The sequence below is a fragment of the Echeneis naucrates genome, chromosome 1 (assembly GCF_900963305.1).
Source record: "Echeneis naucrates chromosome 1, fEcheNa1.1, whole genome shotgun sequence".
Classification (NCBI taxonomy): domain Eukaryota; kingdom Metazoa; phylum Chordata; class Actinopteri; order Carangiformes; family Echeneidae; genus Echeneis; species Echeneis naucrates.
Window position 1 is genome coordinate 19,336,134 of NC_042511.1, and position 12,930 is coordinate 19,349,063.

At 36.9% G+C, this 12,930-nt stretch overlaps 1 protein-coding gene across 1 annotated transcript; it reads left to right on the top strand.

Moving 5' to 3' along the window:
- Positions 1-4,876: 4,876 nt before the first annotated feature.
- gucy1a1 (guanylate cyclase 1 soluble subunit alpha 1) lies at positions 4,877-12,873 on the top strand. Its single transcript, XM_029508960.1, has 8 exons — positions 4,877-5,116; positions 5,229-5,296; positions 5,964-6,052; positions 6,160-6,875; positions 8,225-8,710; positions 9,828-9,971; positions 10,869-11,023; positions 11,285-12,873. Exons 1-8 carry the CDS (start codon positions 4,877-4,879, stop codon positions 11,445-11,447), a joined length of 2,061 nt encoding a protein of 686 aa, XP_029364820.1. The 3' UTR covers positions 11,448-12,873.
- The last annotated feature ends 57 nt before the right edge of the window (positions 12,874-12,930 follow it).

Sequence of the window (12,930 nt, forward strand, 5' to 3'; positions counted from 1 at the left end):
CCAGCATGGCTGTTCAGACATATAAATAATCTTTGGTTGGAATTACATCATCATATTGTACTTTAATTAGAACAACATTTGCAGAAGGTTGCTCTATTTTGAGAAACATGAATTTATCCAATGTGCCAATTATTTTAGTGGATCAGTTTTGTTATTTTGTTACTAGAATTCAGCTCTACCAAATACAATTAAATGTAGTGGAAGTATCTATTAGAAGGCTTTATGAGCCTGAATCTTGGGATCTGTCAAAAAAATATAAAAATAAAAACAACAACAAACAAACAAAAAAATAAACAAAAACAAAACAAAGAACTCTGTTCTTGTGAAACTGTGTGTATATACATTATAAGTGTCTGAGGTCATGGCTGATAGGTTCTTGTGGACTTTGTGTTCTGGTGTGATTTGTGATGAGATTAGTTATCTCAGTGTATCATAAACAATGAGTTGGGAGCTTGTGAAAAGCTTGGGACTGAATAAATATCAGGAGCTTAAACTCGCATTAGCATTGTACATTAGTCATATGGACACTGGGAAAGTGTATTTTTAGATTCATTCCACTTGGTAATATTTGTGAAAAATGTTGATTGGCAAGATGTAGAAACAGTAGTTATACAAGTTTTGTGTCTATGGTCAGGTTCAAGACCAAAGGAGGTTTTTCTTCCTTCCCTCCTGTTAAAACTAACTATGAAAAGATACCTTCTTAATAAACTTACTCAAAGTTTATCTTGAAATGACACAAGGTTTTAACCATAATCTAAAAAAATCAAGAGGAAATTGTAGCCATTTAGTACAACAATCCTTTATTTTTATTATTCCCTCACCTACAGAAGAAGAAATACATGGGGAATATACAGGTTTTATACAAAAGAGGCATTTCCTTTGTAAAACATATCTTGCCACATAATTACTCTGAATAAAATTTTATTGCATATTTTTTCATACTGTTGATGTTGGCGCCCACTAAAGCTGTGATAGTTCCATCACCAGTTTGAACTTCAGTTTGAACACTGATAAAACAAACTGCTGTTTGTCTCTATCTGTATGCCCACATGGAATAAGATCCTAGTACATTCAAATGTAGAGGTGAGGTCAGAAAAGGGATGAAATTTCCAGATGTTTTTTTTTTTTTAATTGCACTGTGCTGTGCTGTTTGTATGAAAGCTAGTTCTGATTTTAGAGTTCGTTTTTTTTTTTTTTTTCCTTTTCTTTCTTAAACTAAAAATAATCTGAAATTTTCTTGACAAACAGCAAGAACTTCAGGGTAATTAGCTGTAAAACTGGAACAGTGTGACCCATTGAAATAAAATTCACATCTTTTGCCCGTGGATATCAGATTACCTTAGTTTCACATCAATAGTGTGCCAATGAGGCTTGAGTTCTGAATCCTGGTCCTCAAAATTTCCCCCAATGCTAATGGGGTAAACTCAAAGACATATTGTGGACGGAAACAAGAGTTCAAAATTACATCTGCTTAAACCTTTGCTTTGAAAATGACATTTACTTTGATATTTTATAAAAGCATATTTGCGAGGAGCTTGTTTCTCTAATCTGCTACATTGCACCACTAGAATTATTTTCAGGTTATACAAGATTATGCTTTTTTAGATTTAGATTAGCATAATTTTTTACACTAATCTTGTAAAACAACAACAAAGAAACAGAAATTTACCATAAAGGAAAACAACGAAACTAGAAACTAGAAACAAAATGATCACAACGCAATTTCTCAGAAACTCATAATGACTGAACAGCGAAAACTGATTACAAAGACACACAAAATGACCATAAAAGTCAAAAATGCAATTCGCAGTTCTTTCATGTCTCTGTCAGGTCAGGGTCCTTAGGTTGGGAAGGTGCAAAGCCTCAGTTATGCAGTCAACATCAGTCATGTTTGCCAAATTTTTCTGCTTCCCTCAATTACTGAAATGCTCTTTGAGGACTAGGAAAGAGAGAAAGAGTGAGAGAGAGAGCTAAGCAGTGGAGTGCAGTGTGGGTCAGTGCTCTTCATTTTGTAGGACAGATGCTTGATGGCTAATTGTCTTTTCCTTCATTTCCAGTTGCACTCTAGTTTTCACAATTGAAAGAGTACAGCAATGGGACACAAAGTAAAGACAAGAATCTGCAACAGCAAGACCTTTTGGTTTGTTTTTTTATTCTCTGTCTCACCTTCACACAGTTTACAACAGTCCATGTTGTAGATAATCACTATAAAGAAGTTTGATCATTCCAGTGCATCTGGTGCTATCTTTTCTGAATCCTGGTGAGGAGCGACAATACCAGCTGTCCTTCTATGGTAGCAGATGGGTTGCTGAGACCTGAAGGTGGCCTGTAGTATCTGTGCAATTAATTTGTATTTGTTTCTTGTCAAATTTAAAAACATATGCATTTTCATTCATTAATGTAAAACTAAGTAACTTGTCATGGTTTCTGCTTGATTGTAAAGGTCATGTGGCCAAGGCCCTGACTGCCTTTTAGCTTTTTAGAGTTGCAGATTTTCTGTGTTGTAACTTTACTATTGTGATTTTTCTCTGCTTTATGATCTAGCTGTCTGTCATGGAAGAAGGATCACTTCTCCAACATCCTGAATTTTTCCTGATTTTTATTTTTATTAAAGATAAACAATATTGTATTTTGTACAGTTTGTTAACCACTAAAGCACATTTATCATTTGTATAACAATATGAATTGACAGCCGAAATAATTTTTTTGATTTACATCGAGGCCTGCTTTCATGTGAATGTGTTTGTAAAAGGAACAAGTCCCCCTTTAATTTAATTTGATATTGGATTGATTTAATATAGACTACACTAAGGCCCGCCTTCTCATTTCCCGTTGGGATAATAAAATCAAAATGGGTTAAATTATCGCATAATGCTGTTGTGATACTCAGTTTCAATCTTTACTCATCTAAATTATCATTATATTCAGATTATTTTGTTCAATTTAGAACATTTATGATGTCTCTAAAATGTCCTCTAACTGGTGGCTAAATCCAACTAATTCTTAACCTATTTTGAAAAAGATAATTTTCCATGCTTAGAAAACAAAAAAACAGATTTATTTGTATAGTGCCAAATCATAAGAAAGCCATAAAAGTCAAAATCATGTCAACCATGACATCACATCATTTCTGTGCTGTAGCTGAAATTTACCGTAAAATTCATTATTGATTATATGTGAAGAGTGAATATTGCCACAACATCTACTCGCTGAAGTGCATCATAAACAAGGTCCTCTGCTGCACCAAGTCAAGCGGCTGATCACTGGCAATGTTATATTTTTTACAGGAAGTGAAGTGAAGCATCATAAAATATTTTAACATTGTGTCTGTGAATGTTCCTGGGTTAGCTTGCTCAAGGTTTGTGAGGAGCTTGTTTCTCTAATCTGTCTTTTGGTAAGATATCAGTATCTGTAAAGAAGCAAACCAATTCAAGAAAACCCAAATTATGTTAAGCATTAGAAAACAGCCTGATGCAGTTGGATAGAATGTAGACGTATCATAAATTTCACATGAATCTGAATGAAAACGCTAGCAAGAGTTTTCGAATTGATAAAATGATAATACGAGAAAGCAAACACACTCAGCAAAGAGTTAGAAACTATTGTTGTATTGTTATCCATAATTCCATACTTTTCAATTACTTCAGCAATGTGGGACTGAAAATGGACAAAATTTGGAGTACAGATATCTTCTGTTTTTATCCTAAGCAATCTTCTTCTTGACACAACCTGCTACCTATGGTACTCAAAAAACAACTCCACTGCTAACCGTTTGGTCAGATATTTAGGTATGTGTCAGTGCTGACATCATCAAGGCATTTCAGCTGCTCTCCTCATGAAACCTTTTCACTCCTTAAACGCTGATGTTTAAAATATGTGGATTCTCCTTTAAATCCCTGTAAAGAAAATAGAAATAGCTGCTTTTTTGTTTTATGCAACAACTAATTGAATGTATTCTGGTTTTAGAAACAAGTAGCTCTTCCTGATAATTTGGGATGAGAATTCTGAACAGTTTCTTAACATTTCCTTCATCAGCTAGCACAATGTTAAAAAAATTGATTGATGAAATTAAAAAAATTGTTAATTGCAGCCCAAAAAAAGAATGACAGTCATATCAACAATGATAATGAAGGAAAAGACAGAATTTCAGATGTTTGAGAATCAAGGAAGGGAAGAGAAAAGCAGGACTGACTGAAGGAGCTGCTCCTGAATACACAGCCCCTCTCTCTGAGACATTGTAGGCTTGTTGTTTGAGCTTTTCTGCTTTCAATAAGTGAGTTAACCCTCATATTTATGATCCTAAACATCAGACAGTTTACAGAAAGGACATTTAATAATAGAAACAATATTAGTGTTTTACATGAACATCGTAGCAAAGCTAGTAACACAACATGAAAACACACTTAACAACACAATCACGCACCCTTGGAGTCCTGATGAGAATATAAAAGACACATGGTAGGACTGGATCATAAGGTAGGACCGAGTCCAGAGACTGCTCTAAAAAAAGTCCTTTGCATGCGTGGAGTCGCCTGGAAATAATTTCTCATTGCTGATAGGTTGTTCTGCTACACCAACCCCGCTTGCACATGGATTGACCCTAGCGCTCTTTTGTCTCTAGTCCTGTTTCTCATTGGCTTTGGTAAGGACAGTTGCACATGCATTTTTCAGTGAAATTTGTATGTAGTCTCTTGCTTTGCTGGTGATGCTTTTTGAATCAGCGGTTTGTGCGGAGCTAGGAGAGGTACATCCTGGATGAGACACCTCAGATGATGGAATTTCTCTTAGACACCGCAGCTACTCGACCAGGACTGTCTCTCTCCGAAATTAGATAAGAGACAAGAGCTGGAGGAGAGAGAGATCACATACAGGCGAGATGTTCTGCGCAAAGCTGAAGGAGCTGAAGATATCCGGAGACTGTCCTTTCTCCGGCAGCGCCACAAATAATGCGCTCGGAGACTTGGAGGAACGCTCGGCAGACGACACGGATTTATTGCCTTTTTCTGAAGACGTGCGCGGAAAAATAGGTGAGGATCAACCTCGGCAGAAGGCGAGCAGAACCAAAGTTAACCTACACACACTTGGGGAAAGCATCCGAAAATTAGCATGCCCTGAGGTAAGTGACAAAACAAGACGTATACACGTTCACTTGGCGTTTAATCAAGCCTCTGCAATTGAAGCGGCTTTTAAGGCAATGAGCCTCTAACTTGGTGAACACTTTGGCGCAGTTTCAGAGACTGCATGGAGCCCTCCATCGACTGATGACCCTGTCAGATCACACCAGAGACCCTGACAGGTAGCGTGTTCTTTTAATTTTATTTTATTCATTTCTTTTCAAGACATGACCAACATCTAACTACAGTCCTCCTTCCTGACTGCCACCAATTCCCACCACAGCTACTGTAAATCCCAACAGCACTGCTCTACTAAGTGAAATGATAGAGAGATGCCAGTCTCAATTGACCTTCGGTTTGCCTCCAGATTTCAAGCCAATTTCCTCCCTTTACCAGACGGATACTAATGAGAACAGTCAGGCTTGATGCAGACTCAAGCTGCTATGGATACATGAGATTAGAGAGTCAGCCATTAGACATCTGCTGAAAATACACAATACTTTTATAGTTAGTCTGATGTTGAGCCAAATGAAAATGCATCTATTTGTATTTCTATTTACAACACATATTAGTTTAGCTGGGATTACAGTTATTGGTCAGACAAAGCCAGTAATCTGTATATTTTGGTTTTGGGCCTTTGGTTAGACAAAGCAGCCATCTGAAGGTGTCAACGTGCCTGGAACCTTTATTAATTTTTTCTGACTAAACTAAAGTACACTTGATGGATTAACAGATCCTGGAAATAAAAGAAAGCAGAAGCTCTACTAATCTGTTTTCCTTTAAATGAATAGTAAAAGTATGGCCCACGGAGCTCTGGATCTTGTATCTCAACGTTTATTGTCTCTCCAGTCCAAGAATTTGCTGCACAGGCAGTCAGAGTTACAGTGATGAAGAAGAGCATTTAGTGGAAATGATGCATTTTCACTCAGCCCAAACAGGTAAAGTCAAATCTGAAACTCATTCCGCAAAGTAGTTTTTATTTTAAAATTCTAGACATTGCAAGCCTCCCATCTTCACATGTTTCTCTTCATATCATATCTGACAGCGATCCCAATGGAAGCTTTGGAAATTTCACTTGGCGAGGAGCTCTTCAACATGTGTTATGAGGAGGACAGAAACATTTTGAAGGTGGTAGGGGGAGCTCTCCATGACTTCCTCAACAGCTTCAATGTCCTGTTGAAGCAGAGCAGCATGCTGCCCAACCAGGACAGAGAGGATTATGTAAATGAACCTTCGGTTCTGTGCTTAGACAAGGATCCAGGTCTGCTTACTGTCTACTTCTTCAACCCTCGCCTGACCACTCAGCTCTTTTTCCCTGGAGTCATCAAAGCTGCTGCCCGCCTGCTGTACCACACCACCGTGGATGTGTTGATGGAACCCCTGAGTGCTAAAGACAGCATCCTTCAGTCCAGCCCACAGCCCAGTCTGCTATACACAGTTGTTGTTAAGGATGCAAAAAATCTGAGCCCCAGTCCACTGCGGGCGACCTCCGCTGGGACACTTCCTACTACTTTGTTTGCCACTGTTTTCCCTTTCCATCTGATCCTGGACCATGACTTGGTTCTGGTTCAAATAGGACATGGGCTCAGGAAGAGACTGAGCAGGAAGGATGGATTAAGGCGGCCTTCTACTTTCCAAGAACACTTCTCTATTGTCTCTCCCCAGATCAAATGTACCTTTCAAGGTATCCTGACCATGCTGAACACACAGTTTATCATTCGGATCAAGCATGTAGTCTCCTCCGCAGACAGCACAGGGAAGGTATGTTGTCATGTCTGTTACAAATAAAATGGAAAGTGATTTCAGCAATTAATGAGCTGTTCTGTTCTGTTAATATTAAATCATAAGTACGATAGCGGTAATTAATAAATAAATAAATAAATAAATAAATAAGGCTGTTTTGGCCTTATTAGTGGTGCACTTGGCCTGAGATTAAGATTATACCCCCAGTGGAGATCAGATTCAAATGTCAAAACAGTTTCATCCATCAAAGGCACAGCAATGCTTGTGCTATTTATGCAAGGGCGCACAGCTATTGGTTGCCATAACAAGGAAAAAAGTGTCAGTGAGTCAGTGGTGTAATAGCTGATGACATTTGGTCAGAGATGCTTCTACTTACTATAACACCAGTCCTGCAGTTGCAGCTCCACCTTTACCTTTATTGGTCAAGGAGTCCAGTTAAAAAAATGCAAAAAAGTTTGTGAGCAGGAAGAAAGTGTCAAACTTGTCCATCTGGGTTAGACAATGCATCACTCCATTGGCATGTCCACTATACACAAAGATGACTCAAATGACAACAGAAGTGGCACATTCAGAATTAATTATGTTGCAATCCTTAAACTACTTCTGGAGCTGTATTTCTCCTATGGCTACTGTTGTTATAGCAGTTAAAGAAACTCAACATGTACATCTATGGTCTCAGCTCTCCAACATGAAAATCAAAGGTTAAAATAATGAACTCTGCAATTAGTTTTGGATATCTTGCTCTAAATGTATTTGTTTGCAAAAAAATGGTGTCAGTGTCAGGCTACATAGTAAGAACATCATCAATAATAATGATGCCAGTGATCAAGGAATTCATAAAATCTCTGATGTCCTATTAATATTTATTTTCATAAATAATCAATCCAACAGTTTCTGAGTCTCTTTCAGTTTGAACTGCAAACCTTAATCTCATGGTGGTTCTATGGTTCTAAGGTCATTGGGAGTCACAAAATCACATAAATTCCTCCTCTGAGAGGAATCAATTTCTATACTGAATGCCATGAAAATTCATTTAATAATTATATCTAACTAACAAGCTTGAGTTTGGGCTCCAGTGAAATATAAATAAACCTTTTGGTTTTGTTTACTGTTACAGTCAGCAGACAGCTGCATACAGCTGCTGTTTCAGAAACACCATGCAAACAGCCAGTTTTCCTTTTTCTTATTCCAATGTTTACATTCCAATATGTCTTGAAGGAGGTTATGTACGCATATACAATGTTTCTTTTGAAACATGTTTGATTGTTTTCTGTTGGATTTATAGGTAATAAAGAAAAACTCAGGATTTTATTTCAAACAAGCTTTCCAATTAATGAACCTTTCTCATCATATTTATTTTCTTTCAGCTCATGGACCTTAAAGGTCAGATGATCTATGTTCCAGAATCCAGTGCTATTTTGTTCCTGGGCTCACCATGCGTGGACAAGCTTGAGGAGCTAACTGGCCGTGGACTCTACTTATCAGACATCCCCATCCACAACGCGCTGCGTGATGTCGTTCTGGTCGGTGAACAGGCCAAAGCCCAGGACGGTTTAAAGAAGCGTCTGGGGAAGGCCAAGGCAGCCTTGGAGCATGCTCACCAAGCCCTGGAGGAGGAGAAGAAGAAGACAGTGGACCTGCTCTTCTCCATTTTCCCTGGCACTGTAGCACAGCAGCTGTGGCAGGGACAAACAGTCCAGGCCAAGAAGTTTGAAAGGGTCACCATGCTCTTCTCTGACATTGTGGGCTTCACAGCTGTTTGCTCCCTCTGTACTCCAATGCAAGTGATCACCATGCTCAATGAATTGTACACCAGGTTTGACCACTACTGTGGGGAGCTTGATGTTTATAAGGTAGGTTGAAGAAATATACTCACATATGATTCTGAAGTCACTGAAGCAGATGTGAGAAGTGAAATTCTCTTTCATAACTATATCAATGCTGAGTTGAGAGATGGTTTTATTTTATTTTTTTTAGAATTTTAATGATTCACTCATATTTTCAGTTAATTTGTTTCCAAAATCTAGTTCCAGAGCATTTCAAGCATATTTGGGTGTGTAATAGTGCAAGGGAATACTACATCCTTGATATTTAACTTAACTTATCAAAATTTGGGCCTATTTACTTTTTAAAACATTTTGAAATATTTCAGAAAAATAACTGCATAAGTCCTTACCTCTTTAACATCTTAAATGTTGTAGGATATGACTAACTATCCTCTATTCCCCTGTCTACTCTGTGTACAACAACAACAAAAAAAAAAGACAATGTATTATCTCAGGTCATAGCTTGGGACTGCTAAGTTGAACAATTTTCATGAAATGCTTTCTCAGTTTTGACATTCTGAACAAAACAGTTAATAATTTTGCTTTATGAATTCCAAAGGACAGAAGGGCCCCACTGTAAGTCAGCTGCCCTGGTGTCTGCCAGACACTGTTAATCTACAGGGAGGTTGGATAATGTAATCAAAGTGTCACAGAAGTACAACACAGAGCAGCATGTTTGACAAATATCTCGTAAAATGCTAGGAAGTCAGCGGTTCCTTCAGGACTATTTCCACTCCACATCTATGAGTCTAAAAATAGTTTCACTTTGTCTCTGCCACATAGCTGCTGAGTGCTCTGCTGTCCAGATTTACACGTACAAAGACAAGGAATAAGAAGACAAAACACTTCTGGATTTTTTAATATGGCCAAGGATCAAGTACTTTTACAATTTAAGTTTTATTACTCCTTGTTCTTTGCCTTCTGCCGTATACTGCAAGATGGAGAGTAAGTCAAATAAAACAGATTTTGATGAAAACCCACTTCAAATTCGTCATTGCTGTCAAGGTCCTTTCTCTCCATGGCATGGGACATATTTAATAAAGTTAAAGGAGCCCTTGACTTTCGGTGGAAGGGGGCACAAACTGCTTTTTTTCTGTATCTTGCCAGGTTAGAACTCATTGTAATGATCCTCCACTGTGTTCAGGTGGAAACCATTGGTGATGCGTATTGTGTAGCTGGCGGCTTACACAAGGAGAGCGAGAGTCACGCTGTCCAAGTTGCACTCATGGCCTTAAAGATGATGGAGCTTTCAAACGAAGTCATGACACCAACTGGTGATCCAATCCAGGTGAGTACTACAAGTACTGCATATTGTAATACTCCTCATTCACGATAATTACCCAACTTCAACAACCCAAAAAAATGTTCTCCATTAGAAAGCAAAGCATTTTATTTATCACAAGTTATAAGACGTCCCCAGATCTTTGCCTATACAGTGGTTTTGATGGATGAATTTTACAGTTCTTGAAATGATCTTCTTTTAGAGAATTAATAGTTAATATTCATGGACATTGTGATTAAGAGATTTTTTGCCAGCAAATTTAGAGCTGCACTTCTGTCATTTCATCAGAGCCAATGTGAGTAAAACATAATGAAAATTTTACATAAAACAAACATTTCCTTACTTTCAAAACATTTGCAGAGTTGAGTTTTTAAGCCGTTTACATATATTTCAGTTAGCTATTCTTTTTCAATACTTTTTTTGTTCTGACATTATTACCAGCTAACCCAACTGTTGATGACTATAGTAGCGTGAAATTCAAGACAGGAATGTGCCCTGGATCACTGACAACTTGTGTATATTTCTGTGTATCTCCACACACGGCAGATAGAAACAAAAGAAGAAGAAGAGAAAAAGTTTATTTGACTACATGTTCCCTTAAACAGGAGTGAATTATGTATGTGTGTTTTGGGGACTGTTTTCAAATGCTGATTTGGTGTGCTGTTGCATATTTGTAGTAGCAGGACAGTGTTTGATATTGCTTCTTTGTTTGTTGCTTGTTGCTTGAAGATTTATTGAATTTTGACCTTTTGTGGAATAAAAAATTTTAAAATGCTTTAAAAATAAAAAGACAGATTTAATTACGTCAACAGTTGGATTACTCAGGTATAGCAATACCGACTGTGTGCTCATACACTCCGACTTTGGTTAAATTATGGAATGTGCTGTATTTTTTTTTTCCAGATGCGTATTGGCCTCCACTCTGGCTCAGTTCTGGCTGGTGTAGTTGGGGTGAAGATGCCACGCTACTGTCTGTTTGGGAACAATGTCACACTGGCCAACAAGTTTGAATCCTGCAGCCAACCTAGAAAAATCAATATCAGCCCGACAACCCATAGGTGATGTAACTCTGCAAATGCAACGAATGAGTAATTGTGTTTTTACCATTACCACAATGAGACCTATACCATATATATATCATTATATCATATTCTCTGACTCAAAATTCAAAGTGGCTGTTATACAGGAAAAAAAAAACAACTAACTAAAACAAAGCACTCTAGTCAGGAAACTGAAAGATCACTGTTTTTTCTCTTGTGTCAAATAATTTGCCACTTTGTTTTTACATTCATGTCTTATTTGTGCACTCTTTGTCCCAGATTGCTGAAGGATCGACCAGAGTTTGTCTTTGTTCCCAGGAGCAGAGAAGAGCTTCCGGCCAATTTCCCAGAAGACATTCCTGGTGTTTGTTACTTTTTGAAGGCCTCCTTCACAACTGACTGTGAAAATAAGTCAAGCTGCTGCCCAGTCCAGAAACGTTAGCTATAAAGAAACAGAAATGTATTTAGCAAATATAGCGCAAACACCTTGTATGGTTTATTTTGAGTTATTCAGTTATAGATGATATTGTCTACCAGTCTTTCTATCAACTGTCAGGGTTAGGGTTAGATGTCAAAGATGTCAGTAATGTTGTTAAACATGAGCCTCATCTCTGTACAATTATCCGTTTTACAGTTACAGTTTTTACAGTTGTAGTGACAAAAAAAACAAAACTTGCACACATTTTCTGAGAATTCTGAGAATGAGTAATCCCTTCAAATTTTTGTCAAGATCCCCAGAATGCCAATGAAAGATTTTGAGACAGTAGGTTACTTAAGCGATACAAAAGGGCATAAAATATATTAAAACAAGTTATCTGTTAGTTGATTGTTATTTGATTTGCAGATATGGAGCAAAATTTAATATCATGTTTCATCATGTGGCTATGATACAGAAATACATTCTTGATGTTGATTCTCAATGTGATGTTGTTAGCTAGAGTGGTTACTCTTGTCAAGGTTGTTGACTGTAAATATCTATTCATCCATTCACACTTGCTGAAATCATGTACCTGCTAAAGCATGTTGCTTGTCAGGATGGTAGAAGAAATCAGAATTAAAAAAACATTCATGACAAAGAATGAGGAAAAGTTGAAGGAAATATTAAAACACTGAATTGAGTAATGACCAACAAGTTCAGGCGTGTTATCAGAGCTATACAGGCAAAATCACAATGTTATTTTCTAACATTTTTGTTATTTACATCAGTCTTTTTTTTTTTTGCTTTAGTTTCTTTAATATGAATTTATGTCAGTAATCTCTTCCAAGGGTATGTGTAGTAGTATTCTAACTCAGTATATATTAGTAAGAATATGTAACTTAAACTTACATATTCATTCAAGATTCATTTTTCTTCCAATTAGTAATGTCTTTTTACTTTTTTCTTCACTGTACACATATTTATACTGTATTAATTACATGATTATCATAGCACTACTCCCTCATACAGAGGGACATAAGACACAAGAATACAATGTATGTCTATTACCACTCAAAGTGATGTGTTTTAATCAATATTGCAATCAAAGTGCAATGAATATTGACATTCACAGACTTAAGTGCCTTTACAGTACAAAGCAGGATATTCTACAATACGTAAGAGTTATAATGTTTGATGAGGTCATGGATACACACCATCAGACCATGACAAACTCAGTATACATATGTGATATAGTTATTTACAAATGCACTTGTTTACTGTTTCTATGTATTAATCCACTACATGCAAGTATGTGAAAGCGATTACTGGTTTTCCGGGAAAAAACAAAACACACGTTAAATTAAATTAATGGGTCAAACTATATATACACATAATTATATATGTAATGTATTTTGATCAACATTGTAATAAAAGTGCAATGAAGTGCAATATATACATATACACACACACACATATATATATATATATATATATATATATATATAAT

What these genes read in the sequence shown, in the direction of transcription:
- gucy1a1 (XM_029508960.1), top strand. Translation starts at nt 4,877, where the DNA reads ATGTTCTGCGCAAAGCTGAAGGAGCTGAAGATATCCGGAGACTGTCCT. An exon ending in GGGAGCTTGATGTTTATAAG is followed by an intron (nt 8,711 to 9,827) that starts GTAGGTTGAAGA and finishes CACTGTGTTCAG; the next exon opens with GTGGAAACCATTGGTGATGC. An exon ending in CAACTGGTGATCCAATCCAG is followed by an intron (nt 9,972 to 10,868) that starts GTGAGTACTACA and finishes TTTTTTTTCCAG; the next exon opens with ATGCGTATTGGCCTCCACTC.